Source organism: Bubalus kerabau, chromosome 3 (genome assembly GCF_029407905.1).
Source record: "Bubalus kerabau isolate K-KA32 ecotype Philippines breed swamp buffalo chromosome 3, PCC_UOA_SB_1v2, whole genome shotgun sequence".
NCBI lineage: Eukaryota > Metazoa > Chordata > Mammalia > Artiodactyla > Bovidae > Bubalus > Bubalus kerabau.
The window spans coordinates 184,753,119-184,770,915 of NC_073626.1; the positions used below are offsets into that span (position 1 = coordinate 184,753,119).

General features: G+C 56.3%; 1 protein-coding gene across 6 annotated transcripts in view; it reads left to right on the plus strand.

Annotated features, from left to right (window-relative positions):
• The first annotated feature begins 225 nt into the window (after positions 1-225).
• HSPG2 (heparan sulfate proteoglycan 2) overlaps positions 226-17,797 on the plus strand; it is a 108,384-nt gene continuing 90,812 nt past the window's right edge. For all 6 annotated transcript variants that reach the window (XM_055574218.1, XM_055574219.1, XM_055574220.1 and 3 more), the window contains exon 1: positions 226-376. In XM_055574218.1, coding sequence (XP_055430193.1) covers positions 323-376 — 54 coding nt within the window. In that variant the 5' untranslated portion in view covers positions 226-322. The remainder of the gene's footprint in view (positions 377-17,797) is intronic.

The following is a 17,797-nucleotide window of genomic DNA, read 5'->3' on the forward strand; positions in this document are numbered from 1 at the left end:
GGCAGAGAGGAGCCCTGAACCCGGGGGCGGTCCGGGGCGGGGCCTCGTCTAGGGGGTGGGGCCTCGTCCAGGGGCGGGGCCTCATCCCAGGGGCGGAGCCTCGTCCCGGGGCGCGGGCCCTTGTCCCGAGGGCGGAGCCTCGTCCCGGGGGCGTGGCCTTGTCCCGGGGGCGGGGCGGGGCGGCCGCAGGGGCGGGGCTGTAGCGGGAGGGGTCGGGGAGGCTAGAGCCGGCCGCGCCGTCCGGAGGTCTCGGCAGGCTGGCCAGCGGGCGGCTGCGGGCGGGCGCCGAGCGAGCGATTGAGCGAGCGGAGCGGGCCGGGCCATGGGGCGGCGGGCGGCGGGCGCGCTGCTGCTGCTGCACGGACTGCTGCTCGCGGTGAGTGTGCGGGGCGGAGAGGCGGGAGGTGCCCCGGGCCCGGCTCGCCGCGCCCGCCAACTTGGCGGGGGCGCCGAGGCTGCGCGGCTGGGGACTCTGGCCCAGGACGGCGGCGCCCGCCAGGGACCCCGGGCTGGCACAGGCCACCGCCACCCTCCTCCATGGCGTTCTCCCGAAGGGCCACCCAGGGCACCCCGCGAGGGTCTGGGGGCTGGACCGGCCCTTGTGGGAGTCTAGTGGGTCTCCCGGCCACGTTGCCGAGTCTCGGAGTCGCGCTAGGCATGGCCCGGCCTTGCCATTCCTGGAGGGGGGGGCGGGGAGGTGGGCAGGCTGAGGAACTTGGAGCAGGGTGGGAACTTGGCTGGGCAAGGACACACCTTTCTGTGCCAACTTGGAACAGGGGCACTCAATGGTGATGGGGACTCTATCCATCCTCAGGGGAACTTTTTTTTTCTTACCACGACATCTGTCCTCTTGGGGAGCTGGTCACCAGGCAAGCGCAAGTAAAGAACCAGTCTGGACAGAACTGAGTCTTCAGCGGAACACCCACAGGCCCTGGAGTCCCACAGCTCAGGGATTTGAATCAATCTCTGCTCTTCACTGAGCAACTGTGTTACCTCCCAGCAAGCTGTTAACCTCTCTGAGACCAGCCCACATGCCTAAGGGGAACTCAGAATACAGGGCCTCAGAGTGCAGGACTGGGTGGAGTAGGTGCAGAAATGTTTGTTGCTGGGCCAGTTTGTGGTGGACAGTCAGTGGATCTGTCTCCCCAGCTTTCTTCCCTTCAAGGTGCGGGGGAGGCCTGCTCCTACAGCCCCTTCCCCAGTTCTGAGCTTGGATGGGCCCAAGCCGAGGGAGAGAGGACATTTGTCCCAGAGCAGCTCTCAGGATCCAGTGAACCTGACAAGGGCAGGGCGGGGTCATTGGACAGGGAGCTGGTGGCAGAGGTGGTTGAGGACACATCTGGGGAGCTGGGCCTGAGTGGTGAACCCACAGAGCCAACCCAGCCTCTTTCAGGTGGTCCCTGAGCCAGCCCTGTCCCCTGTTCTCAGAGCTAAGAGAGGGACTTTTCTAAGCTGGCCTGTGTTTATCAAGCGACTGACTCCCTGTCCCCACCTTGCTGGCTTCCTCTCACCTCTGCCCTCCTGAGTCACTCGTTAACCCCTACCCCAAACCTGACCCCTCACCTCTCTTGCCCCACTCCACCCCCAGCACCTCTCCTCCCCAGTCCCCATCTGGGCATCTTCCTTAATTTTCTGTCTCAGCCTCTCACCCCCAAACATGCATCAGGGCCCATCCAGTGGCTCCCCAGTCCTGACCTGAGGTTACACGTCCCAACACTGACCTTTACTTTTCCAAAAAAGTAGGCACCAGCCTAGCACAAGGAATGTTCCTTTTCTGACCCTTGCCCAACTCTGCCCCCTGATCAGCGATTCTATTGTGACAGGAGTGGGGATGGCGGGGGGAGGGGGGGGTGGGGGGGATGGTGGGGGGTGGGGGGTGGGGGGGTGTGGGGCGGGGAGGAGCTGTTTGCTGTGAGGGGGAAGAATTTACACAGAAATTCATGGATTGCAGTCACTTGTTCATTCACCACGTCTTCTTTAAGCATTTAAACATTGAAGCGTCTTCTTTAAACATTCCATTACAGAGAGCGGGAGTTCAGGGTTCATTCATTCTGTAGATTCTCGCTGAGCACCTCCTGTGCACCAGCGCACCATAAACTGGGAGTTTATGGGTGAGCAGAACCAGGCGCTCTCTGCACTTCCCCAGAACCAAGATGGGTGCACAGGCAGCTCCCTGATCCTGTGAGATTACAGTCTCCTCGGCAGCCACATGGAAATCTTCACGGTCCCACCCAAGGCTGGGGGTCGAAGGACTTCAAAGAGTTTGGTCTCTGGAGTCTTATGATGGACTCAAGTTTGAATCTCACCTCTGCCACTTCCTAGCTGTGTGATCTGGGACAAGTTCTTCTCTCTGAGCCTCAGTGTCCACATCTGTTAAATGGGGGCAAGAAGTCTGTTGTAAGTGTAAAGCAAAGGCACGCTCCTAGCCCTGTGCTCTAGGCAGCCTTGGGCTTCTCCTTGTCTCCTGCCCTTTATCTCTCCCGGCGCCTTTCAGCTCTTGTCTGCACGCCTATAGTGAGTGGGTGAGGGTAGGACAGGGGGAGGTGGTCCTTAAGGAGCTCAGGACCTCACTGGGGGCAGGAGACAGAGGAAGCAGTGGTCTGTGATTAAGCGTGGGAGTAATTTCAGTTCAGAGCAGTGGGGGAGGCTTGCTGGGGAGGGGGCCAGGCCCCAGTGACTCAGGGCCTGCCTTGGCCTGCTGACCCCCTTCCTTCCTCCTGGGGCCTTAGCCTTTCCTTTTGTGGGGCCAGCCCTGCCAAGAGACAGGATTCTTGAGGGTGATTGTGGTGTTTTCCAGCGCTCAGGAGGGAAGTCTCTGAGATACCTGTTTCCTGCCTCCGCTGGGTTGGAGGAGCCTCCCCCGCCCTCAGGGCCTGAGTTACCTCAACCCTCCCCTTGACAAAACCGGCTGCCCTGTCCTCCCCCACTTGCTCCAGGTCTGCCACCAGGAGGGGCTTGTGAGTGTGCCCTGGAGATTTCCAGAGCACGTCTGTCCGCAGAGGAAGGTGGAGGCTGGTGTGGCAGAGATGGACGCCCTCCCTACCCCACCTCACACGTCCCAGGCCGAGCTCCTGGTGTCTGGGGCGTCCTGGCCCCCAGCTGGCTCAGCCTGGGCCTGTTTGCAGGCTGAGCGCAGGCAAGTTGGGATCTGCGGGCCTGAGGCTGGCCCGGGAGATGGATGGAAGGAAGGTGGCAGGAGGTAACTGGGTTTAGGGTTTGCAGCAGTGGGGAGGGTGGTCTGGGGGTTATTACCAGGCCAGACGAAATCATGCAGATATTGTTCGCATTTGTCCATGCCCTCTGTCATCCGCCAGGCATGAAGTTTCTCAACAGATCATCGCATGTTGTCCCCTCAGTCAGGACCTCCCTGCACTCCCCACATTGCTCACGTCAGAACACAGCCCCTGACTTAATCTGGCCCCCACAGCCCTACAGATCTAGCCTCCACCCGCACCCCTCGCCACTGCCTCTCGACTCTCTCCTTCTGCCCGCTTCGCCCTTGCTCGCTCCCTCCAACCGCAGTCTCTGTTTCTGGACCGTTCCAGACACACTCCCACCTTAGGGCGTTTGCATCTGCCATTCCTTCTGCCTAGAATGCTTGTCCTGCGGATGTCTGTGTGACCCTGTGCCTCGCGTCTCTCCAGTCCCTGACTACCCTGCCGTCTCCCTCAGCTCTGTTTCTCCTTGTAGCTATCCGATATGTATTTGTTTACCCGTTTACCTTCCCCGCTCCCCCTGGGTTAATCTTCAAAGGAGCAGAGCCTTCTGTGCTTTTGTTCACTGCTGCTGTATCCTTAAGGCCGGGCCGGAGGTAAATACGCAGTAAACACATCTGTTGAATGAGTTAAGCTGGAGCTACTAGTACAGCCCCCAATTTCCAAGCAGAGAAGATTGAGGCAGAGAGAGAGATTGTGTAACTTGCTCCGCCACGGACACACACTCTGCTCGGTGGCCCCCCGAGCCAGGCTTTGAAACCACATGCGCTGCCTGCGTCCTTGCTCGCTTGGAGCAGGCAGGCAGGCAGTAGGTATTAATAAAACTGCCATCACTGAGGTTGATAAAAGGACTCAGGTCCTGGGTGGTGCGGGGGCTTCCTCGGGCAAGGAAGAACGGGGTCTGGCTTGCGGACAGAGGCACTCAGGATGGATGTGCCGGAGTGTCCCCGGGGCCTCCTGGGGACACCTGTCCTGGCGGGAGCGAGAAAGAGTTCACTCTAGGACCGTCATTTGTGGGCTTACCTGTGTGTTCGTAGGTTTGTTAATTAATTTCCCCACCAGTAGTCCCTGAGACCCTACAGTTGAATTAAGCCCGAGGCCTTAAGGCCTCGAGTGGGCCAGGCTGGGCCCTTCCCTGTGTGGAAAGTGAGGGGAGAATGGCTCAGCGCCCTGCGTGGAGCCCTCACTGGGTTACGCTGGGTGTTCCCTGGGGGGCTGAAGGTGTTGGGTGAGCCTGCAGAGGCCTCAAGGCTGCCTGGCCTTGGGGGGGGAGGGAGGGTGAGGGGCTGCCCAAGATGTGGAAAGATCTGGAGCGATGATTCAGAAGCCACTTGGAGGCCAGGCATGTGGGTTCTGGACCCTCAGACCACTGGGGGCATGTGGGAAGAACTGACTCCCAGCACTGGCCGGTTGCCTCCCACCCCAGCCCACTCGCAGCCGTGAGGGCTCAAGCTGGAGGCGGAGGGGCGAACGTCTCCCCGTCCCCTAGCAGCCTCCAGGCATCTGCGAAGCCCACCGCCCTTGCTTGCGGAACCCACCACTTTTGCTCCCGGGGCCTGCCCTGGCCTTCCCCTCATCTCCCTCCTGCCAGGAAGCAGGAGGTTGGGCTGAGGGTCCCGGCCCTGCTGGAATGTTGCCCTAAGCCCGGTCGTGGCCCCTGCGGCCCCCTCCTGCTCCTAGGGCCTGGCTGGGGCTTGCTGGCCGCCCCAGCGCCCAGAGCTGGCTGACTGAAACCCAGAAGAATGTGTGGAACTCACTTCGCGGGCAGCCGCCAGCTTTGCTGCCCAGCCTGGTGGCGTCAGGTCCATGTCAATAGTGGCCTTGAGCAGGGAGTGGCTCGTGGCTGCTAGGGGTGGCTGGGCCAGGGGCACTGTCATGAAAGTCCTGGGAACAAGGCAGCTCTTTGAGGCCAGGCCATGTGGGGCCTTCGAGTCGCAGCCGCCCCTAGGGCCCACCCTCCCCTCCTTTCCCTGATGCCCACCTGTGCCAGAGCTGCAGGGATCCCCAGGTCACCCCGGGTTGGGGGACCTGTGGCATCATGAGAGGTCTTGAGGACCAGCTCCTGGCCATCTGCTGGAGCCCTGTCCCTGAGCCACGGGGGAGGGTGCCCCGTTTCTCTGTTGCACTGGATTTTCGGGGGTATCCGGCACACAGAGTCTGGCAGTCTATGTTGATGAATGAATGGACACCGATGTATGCAATTCAGTATTCTGTAACCTGACATCCCTAAGTGTTAGACTCAAAATTCATCGCACAAATACCTATTGAGCATCTTCTAAGTACCTGACCCGGGTACCTGCCGAGGTTGCAGCAAAGAACAAGAGTCCGGTTCTCTCCCCTTGAGTAACTTGCATTGTAGCGAATGCAAGGAGACAGACAATAACTATATATGGCAGGTGGAGATGTGTTTGGAACAGAGAATACAGTAGGGAAGAGGACAGAGAGTGATCTGTAGATGAGGCGGTGATTCCGAAGGGATCTAGAGGAAGGTGGGGGAGTGGTGATACAGAGGCCCGGAGGTGTGCTGGGAAACGCTGAGGAACTTCCCAGGTGGCGCCTGCCAGCTCAGGAGATACAAGAAACACAGGTTCGATCCCTGGGTCAGGAAGAGTCCCTGGAGGCAGGCATGGCAACCCACTCCAGTATTCTTGCCTGGAGAATGCTGTGGACAGAGGAGCCTGGAGGGCTACAGTCCATAGGGTTGCAAAGAGTCGGCCACGACTGCAGCGACTTTGCACGCTCGCACGTGGCGGGAGCGGCATGAGTGAGGGTTGGTAGGCAGGTCAGCCACCAGAAGGGCTCCGGGTTTGCTTCTGGGTGAGATGAGGCATCCCTCTGGTTGCTATGTGAAGCCAGCGTGGGGCATCAAGGTCAAAAGCAGGGAGGCCCAGCCCTTCAGTGATGCCTTTTGGCGATGGGAGCTTGTACCAGGGAGGTGGGAAGAAGGGGTTGAATCCTGAGTGTATTTTGAAAATAGAATTGACAGGATTTGCTGATGGACTGGGCTTGGTGGGGGAGAGGGGACAGAAAGAGAGGCCTTGGATGTCTCCGTAAGTTTTGGCTTGAGCATCGGAAAGATGGAGCTGCCACTAACCGAGGTGGGAGGACTCCCTCAGGAGCAGGCTTGGGAGGAGGATGGAGACCGGCAGGAGATGGAGGGGACCATGGGGGTGGGGACAGTGTTGGACTCGCAGCTAGGGCATCTCCCTGCCCCCGCTCCCAGTTGGAAACTATGCATTGGCCTGTAGGGGCAGGGGTGGGGTTCTTGCTGAACAAAGCTACAGACACTGATCCTTGGGAACCCCCCAGCCTAAGTTCAGAGCTCGTATATTTATGTGTTTAGTTAGAATTCACAGTCTTCCCCGCCTGGAATGGAAGCACCATGAGGGCGGGCACTCAGTTTTGCTCACTGCAGTTTGCCTGGTGTTAGGCTGCTGGACGACAGTAGGTGAATACTTATCAAGTGAATGAATGAATGGCCTTGAAGAAGCCAGCAGGCCAAGAAGACTCAAGCTCCTTGCTAGGCTTGGGAAGGGGCTGCTCCTGGTCCCTGGACGCAGGAAGACTCTTCTTCCTAGCTGCCGCTCTCAGCTGACTTGAAACGTGTAGACAAGCCAGAGTGCCCACCCGGCCATCCTCCCTTGTCTGTGCCCTTGCTGGACTCAGAGTCCCTTTCTCTGGGCGACGTGGTCAAGGGAAATGTGTGGGCTCAGGGCGTCCTGCCTTTGAGTCTTGGCTCACCCCTACCTGGCTGTGTGACCTTGGGCAGGTTCCTTCATCTCTCTGAGCCTCAGGTCAGAAATAGGGATCATGATGTCTGTTTCCCAGGTGCTTATAAGACCAAGCAGATGCCTACCTGGAACGTGCGAGTGTTTGACAGTTGGTGGCTGTTTTATTAGCCCAGTTCCTGCTGAGGGCACAGCCGGAGTGCTATTTGACTCGAGGATCCCAGTGCCAAGCCTGACACACCTCCTCCTGATCACAGCTACTGCCATGTCCTGACCCAGGGCCTGCTCTGGGCTTCTTGAATGAATGACCAGGCTAAGGGATTATCCCTGCTCCCTCTGCCTGTCCTGCTCAGTCCCTGAGCCCCGGATGTAGCTGCATCTGATCTGTCACCGCCCCCCCCCCTTCCCCCACTGAGGCTGCAGCTGCAGGACAGAGTTCACCCTGATTGCTCCTTCCTGGAGGGGAGAAGGAGCGGGGCACGCCCCAGGGTGTGGCCTGGGAAAGGCTGGAGCCTGTGGACGCCTTGTCCCCTTCACAGATGTGTGCAGTTGGTGGGCTCTGAGCGTCAGGAGGTGTGGTCAAGTGGCTCCCATGGGTGCAGAAAGGATGTTCCTGCATCTTAATGGGAATGGTGGAGGGGTGTCTCCCTGGGACTCCATCTCCCACCCCCCACCCCACCCTTGCCCAGACCCACTGGAGGGGGCAGGACCTTGTCCAGGGAGCCCTGGGGAATCCCGTAGCAGGTCTGTTGCCAGGGTGGTTGGGGTTGCACAACTTTAAATCTGGCTCCCCTGGCCTCTCAGAAACAGTAGGACTAAAGGGAAGCTCTCCCCACCTCCCTGAGCCTTTAGCCTCGGGCTACTGGGTAGAGACCTGCCCCTTCTACACTGGAGGGGGTTGGGGGGGGCACATCCAGGTGTTTCATTTTTTACCATTGGCATCTTTTCCCCATTCCAGGCTGTGGGGGTGGGGAGACAGGCTGGGGCTGAGCAGGGGGCGGGGGGACTTGAGAGGCGGCCTAAGATGACCCCACAGATGCTCTCCTGGGGTGGGGCTGGGAATTCCCAGCTGCCTCTGGCCCCTTCCCAGCCCACCTCCGAGTGCCTGCCCCCACTTCTCTGTCCCCCCGCCTCCCCAAACTCACCCCAAAGAGCCAGCCTTGCCTCCCCGCCCCCGCTCCACCACCCCAGGTCTTGGCTTCCCCTCCTCACCCCAGCTGACTCATCCATCTCCTTGTTTGGCATTTCCAGTTTTCAAATAGTTGGGAACTGGGATCATATCTCTTCTTGGATCCCTCGCTGGGCTAGATGCTCTGAAATTCTGGCCCCATAAATTGCAGCCCCGGTGGCCTCTGTCACTTAACAGCTCTTCTTCCCCTGCTGCCGTTTGCCATGCTGTGACCCTTCGGCTAGAGGAACAGAGACTGATGGTTTCCTGAGGACAGACCAGTCTCTGTGCCCTGGGACTTCCAGGGTGCCCTCCCCAGGGACCTCAGTCACCCAGGTCATCAGCCAGCGCACCTTCTAATTAAAGTCGCCACCCTCTCTTAGCCAAGCCGGGCTGTCTCCGACATTATCCTATATAATCCAATCCTCACAGCAGTTTTTAATCTTTTTCTAAAGTTTATTTGGCTGCGCTGTGTCTCAGTTACCGCGTGCAGGATCTAGTTCCCCAACCAGGGATCAAACCCCAGCCCCCTGCACTGGGAGTGTGGAGTCTTACCCGCTGGACTGCCAGGGTAGTCCCCTCGCAGCCGTCTTTTTGATGTTACCATTATTATCTCCATTTTGCAGAAGGGAAAGTTGAGGCACCAAGAGGGGGCATGGCTGGCCCAAGTCATTCATTCAGTACATGGCCCAGCTGGGAACAGAGCCCATGTTGTGTGACTCCAGACTTGTTACCCCTTCCAGAGTGGGTCTGGCCTGTTCTGGGGAGAGAGAGGACAATCTGGGAGGGCTGGCATAGTCACAGCAGGCTGCCTGGAGGAGGTAGACCAGACCGGCCTTGGCAGAGGGTACAGCAAGCAGCGTATCTACCATGTGGGCTTATCCAGCTCCTTCCCATTCTCAGACTTTGGTGCCTTTTGCCCCTGGGCCTCCAGCTCAGTTTAGTGACAACATTCCCCAAGGAGGTGGGTTTGACTTTCCTGGGGACTAAGACCCTTTGGAACCTAGATCCTTCTCGATTGGGTCTCAAGCTCCTTTTGAGGTCTATAGGTTTCCCTGCGTTTGGAGTTCAGTGGATTTTTGCTGAGTGGGGCCTGCTCTGAGCCAACCCTGTGCCCACGTCTCTAGGGACGCAGCTGGGAGCAGAATCTATAGACAAGTCCCAAACTCTGTCGTCTGACCATCTTTGCGCAGCAGAGGAATCAAGAATTCATCCATGCATTCACTGATTCACCCATTCAAGACCGACCATGCGCCAGACATTGTGCTATGTCCTGTCTGCAGTATCAGCTTTCCTGCGTAGCTGGGATTATGCCTCCATTTCCCAGATGAGAAAAAGCTCAGAGGAGAGCAGTGACTTGCCCAAGATCACACAGCCAGGCGCAGAGGAAGGTGGGCATTGAAGCCAGCTCTGTCGGTCCTCCTGGAAGAGCTTAGCATCATGGTCCCTACTCTCCAGCAGCTCCGGGTCCTGTTGGAGAGGTAGGGCTCACGAGTCATAATTACCCAGCACAACTCCAGTCTAGACAATAGCGGATTGTCAGGGAAGAAATCAATTTGGCATGAGTTCTCTGGAAAGACTTTCTGGAGGAAGTGGGGCTTTAAGAGCAAGGAGGATTTGGCCAGTGGAGGAGGAAAGCATTCGGGGCAGGGGGCCAGAAGTTGTCCCCATCGTCCCTGGGTTCGCATTGTTGTCCAACGTGTGAGCAGGAAGGCCCCGGCCTGCTGTTGGACTCATTAACGCTGGGAAAGAATGCGAGGAAGTCACCAACATAGCTGAGGTGACATGCCTTCCAGTCCACTGCCTGTGACTGGTCAGATCAGGAGGCAAGAGGCCAAGGCCTGGTCTTCAGCTTGGTTGCCAGCCAACTACTGACCCTCTTCCCTGGATCTCACTCTTCCTACCAATGAAATGGGCTCTTTTCTTGCTTTTGGGCCACTTGCCAACTCAGAGGAAGCGGAAGTTGAGTTCTTGGAGAAAACGGTTAGCTTGTCCTGAAGCCTTGGTGGTAAAGCCTGGCATCTTACCAATCTCGTGTCACCCTTCACTGACTCCCTGCCCACACGTGCCGGGCCCTGGGCTAGGAGATGGAGAAGGCTCCCTGCTCCCTTAGACTATTCCTGATGCCTCTCCTGTCCTCCCTTGTGGATCTGGGGTCCCTCCTGCAGTGCTCAGCCCACATCAATTCAGCTGCAGCTGAGCTAAGATCTAGGTCAATGTCTGTTTAGGAGTCATAGGATTCCTATACTCCTGGCCCTGTCGGTGTGATCCAGGGTGAGTCGTGTAACTTCTCTGAGCCTGATTTCCCCAGATGCAAGCTGGGACTTTTCATTCATTCATTCATTCAGCAAACATTTATGGAGTGCTAGCTGTATGCCCAGCCTCGTGTTAGGTATGAACAGCAAGTGTGGTTGGAAGGAGCTTCTAGTTTGATCAGGGAGATTAGTCAATAAAGGGAGGGTCAGCCAATAAAGAGGGCTGCTTTTCAAGGCAGAGTCTTCTACGAGCTCAGGAGCAGCTGTTTAGGGCCACACGACCTCTAGGAGATGTCGGGGGTCTTTGTGACTTTGTCTCTGCCCCCATTTGTTATTCTAGTTATTGTCTGTTTCCCTCCAGGTAGCTTGTGGGAAGAGGGGTCTTGGGGAGACAGCCCCACCCCCCACCCCCCACCTCCAGGCTAGGGAAGGGGAGAAGATGCAGAGAGGAGAGCAGGCTCCTTTTGCCGTGAGTCTCAGCTGAGCTCATGGATGTGGGGAACAGCCAGGCTTATTTATACTGAGCCTGGTTATATTGTTTCATTTATTTTTGTCTATTTGTCTGGCTCTGCCAGGTCTTGGTTGGGGCACGCAGGATCTTTTAGTTGCAGTGTTCGAACTCTTACTTGCAGCATGTGGGCTCTAGTTTCCTGACCAGGGATCAAACCCAGACCCCCTGCACCAGCAGCATGGCGTCTTAGCCACTGGACCACTGGGGAAGTGCCTGGTTATTTTGCTTCCGGAGAGACGGAAGCTGCCACTAGGGTTCAGCTTTGCGGTCCTGCCGGGCTGCGTGAGTGGAGTAGGGCTGACCCTCCTGTTTCCGCTTTCCGTCCTCTTTTCTCCCTCCCCAACTCTTCTGGGGAACCCGAAGGAGGCAGAGATCAGCTCAGGCCTGGATTTGATTTGAAGCAGTGGGAGGAAAAGGGCTTCCCTGGTGGCTCAGATGGTAAAGAATCCGCCTGCAATGCAGGAGGCCTGGGTTCGATCCCTGGGTCGGGAAGATCCCCTGGAGGAGGGCATGGCAACCCACTCCAGTATTCTTGCCTGGAGAATCCCATGCACAGAGGAGCCTGGCGGGCTACACAGTCCATGGGGTCGCAAGAGTCGGACACGACTGAGCGACTAAGCACCAGCACACAGTGGGAGGAAAGGGTTAAGTCGGCCTGGTTTCTCACCTCCTGGGTGGGAGGAGGTGGAGAGGGGACAAGGACTGGGATGGCTGGGGCAGGAATGTGTGATAAGATCAAAGCTTCCAGCCTGCCGGGGCCTCACCTAGGGGCCTCACCTAGGTTTCACCTGAGTAGTCGAAGGGAATTCTCTGAGTGACCTCTTAGGGGAGGAGGAGTGCAGGTCGCACCCCCCAACCCTGCAATACTGCAGGAGCCACCCCCCCCCCAACAGGCCTCGGGTGCTGGAAGCCCCAGGGGCCACCTTTACTTGGCACCTCCAGATATGGGGAACACCCTGCCTACCTTCCCCACCTGCTCTCTCACTCCTGGGGTTTCTGAACAGGACTGAGTCTCCTTTACGTGGCCTGCTGTGCTATGTGCTTAGTTGCTCTGTCGTGTCCGACTCTTTGCAACCCTGTGGACTGTAGCCCGCCAGGCTCCTCTGTCCATGGGGATTCTCCAGTCAAGAATACTACGGTGGGTTGCCATATCCTCCTCCAGGGGAATCTTCCCAACCCAGGGATCGAACCCAGGTCTCCTGCATTGCAGGCGGATTCTTTACCATCTGAGCCACCAAGGAAGCCCATGAATACTGCAGCAGGTAGCCTATCCCTTCTCCAAGGGAGCTTCCCAACCCAGGAATAGAACTGGGAAGCCCTGTGTGCACCCCGTCAGTGAATTCTGCAGGTGAGGAACTTCCCTGGTGGTCCAGTGGTTAAGACTCCTAGCTTCCACTGCAGGGGCATGAGTTTGGTCTGGGAACTAAGATCCCACATGCCGAGCTAAGAGCACCCACCCCTGCCCCCCACCAAAAAAAATTCTGCAGGTTATGCTTTGAGACACTGTCGTGAGCAGGAGGCACAGCCCTGAGTCCTGTCCTGGTTCCTTACTTGTTGCTCTGTGACCCTGGGCTGGTGACTTAACCTCTCTAGCCTTCAGCTATCAGCTGGGAATGGTAATAACCATCTTTGCCGGGTTTTAGTGAAGATTAGACTTCGTGTAAATCATCTCCAGCCAGAACAGGCAGTTGGGGTATAACAGGAACTATTATTTTGTGAATTTTCTTTTTCTGCCTTCATGACTGCCCCGGTACTTCATCCTGGGTAAACCTTGGAGCTTGGTTTTGTTCAGCTTCTCCCTGTCCTTTGAGGGGGCTCCCAGCCCCAGGTCCATCGTCTTGCCCAATGCTTTCCACTGATGGATCTTTGTGATTTGGGGTGAGGAGCAGGACAAGAGGGGCTCGGAGTGAAGAGGCCCCAGATGCTCCTAAGTGCCCCCCAGGCACCTGCTGGGCCCCCTGCCCTTGTGCCATCAGATTAGGTCTTTCTTATCCCAGTCACCCCTGCCCTATACCAGGAGCCTCAGTACCCCGGTACTGTGGCTGGGAAAGTGGCCCCAGAATTCCTCACGTGGGAAGGGGCCTGGAGCTTCTGGCCATGGCGGGGTGCGATGCTCTGCCCTGGTTAATGATTACTCTGTGTGTTAAGAGCATGGGGGAGTGGGGGGAGTCCGGGGAGGCCCGCCCTCCCAGCTCCTTAACCGCTGGTTGCACCTGAGGTATGTCAGCCCTTGGGAGTCCCCTGCATGAAGGTGGCAGCCTTGCTCTGAGGCATGTGGGGTGAAGGGAGCAGGCAGTAGGGACTCGGAATCCCAGCTTGACAGGCAGCCTCTGCCCCTGGAGTTCTAGGGACAGACTTAGGGCTCACACAGGCTGGGTTGAACGTGAGCCAACGTATAACCAGCCCCTGGGGTTTGGCATCAGCCGTGTGAGCAGGCCCCGTCCAACACCAAAAACTCCCTCCGCTCTTCTCCTGGGCACCGACCCTGCAGAGGTATCCCAGCTAGAAGGAGGCAGATGGTTAGGGCTCTGGGGCCGCTGGGCCTGGGTTCCAGCCCCTCCTCTGCCACCTCTGGGCTCTGTGGCCGGGGGCTCGTCTCTGCACCTTTCTGAGCACCCGTTTCCTCATCTGAAACGAGAGAAGACAGAATCCCTACTTTGCAGGTGTCAGTGGGCCAAGGTGTGGCAAGTATTGAGCTCGTAATGAATACCTGGGGAAGAATGATCGCAATCCTTCCAACTATAGTTTTTATTATTAGGAAAAAGTGAAAGTTGAATCCCAGTCTTGGGTAACCAGGGCAACATTTGGCGGCTTTGGGCCAGGGAAAGGAATGGGGAGCTCCCGGGAACACACCTGAGAGAGCCCCCAAGAACACATACGAGAGAGTGTCCAAGGAACATCCGTGAGCGGGCTGGAAGGTTGTGGAGAAGGGGGCGTCCGTCTACCCCAGGCCCACCTCGGTCCTCCCAGCCCTCCCTCTTCCCTGGGCTGGGTTCTGAGGCTGGCGCCGGCCCAGAGTGGGGGAAGAGGGAGAACTGTTTATTTTGATAACATTAGGGCATTTTCCCCCACTGGCAGCTGCTATTTTGAGCGGTCGAGAGCAGGGACTATGGTTAAATTAGGTAATGTTGCTCCAGAAGGAATGTGTGAAGCAGTCAGGCCGCGGCTGCAGGGAGAACACAGTTGGTTCACTCCATATAAAATGAAACTGCAGCTTGGAAAAGAGCAGCGCGGGGCCGCTTTATAAGGCGGTGGAGGGGGAGGCTGCTGGACTGCCGCCGGGGCAGTAGAGGCGATGGCCCAAGGCCTCTCTGGGGGGAGCCTGGGCTTATGTCCAGAGGCCTGGCTGGCCCAGCAGGGGCCGGCCACGGGCCGGAGGGGCAGGGCTGATGTGTCCTTACCCTAGGTCTCTCTCTCACTGCCCCCGAGGTGGGAGTAGGGGGGGCTTGGGGTGGTGTGATGCATGGGAAGGATGGATCTGGAGCCCAGGTCTTCTGTGCTTGGCCAAGTCTCTCAACCTCACTGGACCTCAGTGTCCCCGGGGTGAAATAACGGCCCTGATCCCCTAGGGAATACATCTTTAAAAGAAAAAGTACAGCTAGCTTTCATTGAGGACTGCTGTGTGCGAAGTGCTGTTCTAGTCCCTTTGTGGTCCACGTAACCCAGAGGGTGGTCCACGCACCAGCGGCTTGGGCCTCACCTGGGAGCTTGTTGGGAATGCAGAGTCTCGGGCCCCACCCAAGCCTCCTGAACCTGAGCTAGGACGAGATCGGGTGTGCTCAGGGTGGTATGGCCGTAGACTAACTACTGAACCCGAATCTGTACACTAACAAGATCCCCCAGTGAGTCCCCTATGTGTTAAAGATGGAAAAAGTTCCACTTGACATGCATTGTCTCATTTTATCTTGAAAACCACCCCCATGATGTAGGAGTTCTCATTTGAAAGTTGTGGAAACTGGGAGAGATGGCCAACATAGAAACTCTATCATTGTGGACTCTCTTTCTATTCTCCCCCTTCCCCTCTGTTGGTCTGGACTGGGCCTGGGGAGAGGAATGGGGTGTCCACGCTCTTAGAAGGACTGGAGAATGCCAGGAGCATCCCTCGCCTTTGAGACTCAATCCATTCACCCCTGCGGTCAGCTCTGCTGGCCCTGAGCCATCTCCCCAGACTCACTCCACACTTCCCGTCCGTGGAGGAAGGTGAGAGCAGGAAAGCGTTCTCTGCTGTGTCTGTGGCCACCGCCTGGCAGACTGGGGAGCAGGGGGTTAGAATAGGAGCTTCCCTGGCCTCGGTTAGGGTCACCCTTTGTATCACTGGTACTTTTGGGACTGAGTCAGTCTAGCAGCAAATATTTGGAGGAACATCTATGCACCCAGTTCACTTCAGTTCAGTTGCTCAGTCATGCCCGACTCTTTGCAACCCCATGGACTGCAGCATGCCAGGCCTCCCTGTCCGTCACCAACTTCCCAGTCCTAGGAAAATATCTTAAATTTCTCCCTATTCTTTAGAGTCTTCATTATACAGGGGGGAAGAAGCATTGTTACAGCTTCCTTTTTTTTTTTTTAATTCATTAACTTGTCATTGGCTATGCTGGGTCTTCACTGCTGTGCAGTTATTCTCTGGTTGCGGCAAGTGCGGGCTACTCTCTAGTTGTGTACACGGGCTTCTCATTGCAGGGGCTTCTCTTATTGTGGAGCACAAACTCTAGAGCATGGGCTCAGTAGTTGTGGCACACGGGTTTAGTTGCTTCACGCCATGTGGGATCTTCCCAGACCAGGGAGGGAACCCGTGGTTGGCAGGCAGATTCTTAACCACTGGACCACCAGGGAAGTACAGTTTAGCAGTTACCATGTGCCACAAGCTGCACTTAGCACCTGACTTGCATCACTGTGTCATCTGTTTAATTGCGCTTTCAGTTTCCTCTATAAAATAGGGAGAGTGATATTGATAGTATTACCTATATCATGGGGTTGTTAAGAAGAAAATATTTGTCAAGTGTCTGGCGCATAGTATTTGTCAAATAAGTGTAAGACTGTCCCAAAGGTGAGCACTCTCGTTGCCCCCATTTTACAGTTGTACAGACTGAGATCCAGAGCAAGGAAGGGACTTGCCTGTCAGGATCACAGACTGGGGCAGAGCTGTAAGAAACTGAGCCCCCAGACTTCTAAACCACTGTGTCGTTGTTGCTGTTTAGTTGCTAAGTTGTGTCCAACTCTTTGCGGCCCCATGGACTGTAGCCCGCCAGGCTCCTCTGTCCATGGGACTTCCTAGGCAAGAATACTGGAGTGGGTAGTCATTTCCATCTCCAGGGACCTTCCTGACCCAGGGATTGAACCCGGGTCTTCTGCATTGGCAGGTAGATTCTTTACCATCTGAGCCACTAGGGAAGCCTAAGTCACTTATTCAATTCAATTTAGTAAATATTGTTTATTATCCTCTAGCCTCTGCTTGGTATTGGGAAGTGTCTAAGGGTTATATATATATATATACACATATATGGTTTATCATATATAAATATGGTGGAAAAAACTCAACCTGGTGTTTATCCCCAAAGAACTTTGGTTCTAACAAGAGAGTAGAACCATTTACTCAAGTGGTATGCTGCTGCTGCTGCTGCTGCTGCTAAGTCGCTTCAGTCGTGTCCAATTCTGTGCGACCCCATGGACTGCAGCCCACCAGGGGTGGGCTCTCTGTCCATGGGATTCTCCAGGCAAGAACACTGGAGTGGGTTGCCATTTCCTCCTCCAATGCATGAAAGTGAAAAGTCAAAGTGAAGTTGCTCAGTCGTGTCGAACTCTTAGCGACCCCATGGACTGCAGCCTACCAGGCTCCTCCATCCATGGGATTTTCCAGGCAAGAGCACTGGAGTGGGGTGCCATTGCCTTCTCCAGTGTCCGACTCTGTGCGACCCCATAGATGGCAGCCCACCATAATTAAGACCAAATCTCTAGCCCTCTAAGAGGTAGAAATTAAGTCCTACAGATGTGTGGGGGAGAAAGATGTCTTTGTGGGAGGTCCAGGAAGACTTCAGAGTGGAGGTGGTAGTTAAGCCAGGCCTTGAAGGATGGATGAGCAGCTTAGATTGGGAGACAGAGGAACATTCTCAGAGGAGGGAATAGCATATGTAGAGGCTCAGAGGCAGGAAGATGTGCTGTGTGAGAGTGTCGTCCAGGTCTCAGGAGCCTTGGGGGGCTGCGTGGGGTCTGGGGTGATGAAGTGGGAAGGCCAAGCCCAGCTGTATGTCACTGAAGATTCCCAGCATTCTCAAAGACTTGGCTCCTCAACCACCGAGATTATTCCATCGTCATTCTGTCTTTTCTTTATGTCGAGAAATCAAAGACTTTTATAAATGGCCCGTCTGGTCAGCATGTGATAACCGGTGTAGCTGACAGAATTCGGGCCAAAAGCAAGAGATTGATGTCTTGATTAACTGGGCAGCCTTATCGCCCACGCACATATGATTTCCGTAAGTCTGTGCCAGAGTTGACAATGACCCTGGATGGGAGCACAATGGAGGGGCCAGACCTGGGTTCTGATTTCTTCTGGGCAGCTCACCCGCTGTGTGGTTTTAGGCAAACCTCAGTTTCCTCCTGTGTCAAATGAAAACCACCCTCCCTCCAGGCTTGGTTTAAGGATTGGTGATGTTGTAAATCTCTACTGCCCGATATGGTGATCACCAGTCACGTGTAACTGTTCAAGATTTTTTAAAATATAAGATATTTATTTGGCTGTCTTGACTCTTAGTTGCGACACACGAGATCTCCATTGTGTCACGCAGGATCTTCCGTTGCAGCACGTGGACTCTCTAGTTGTAGCACGTGGGCTTAGTTGCTCCGTGGCAGATGTGATCTTAGTTCCCTGACTAGGGATCGAACCTGCGTCCCCTGCATTGCAAGGCAGACTCTTAACCACTGGACCA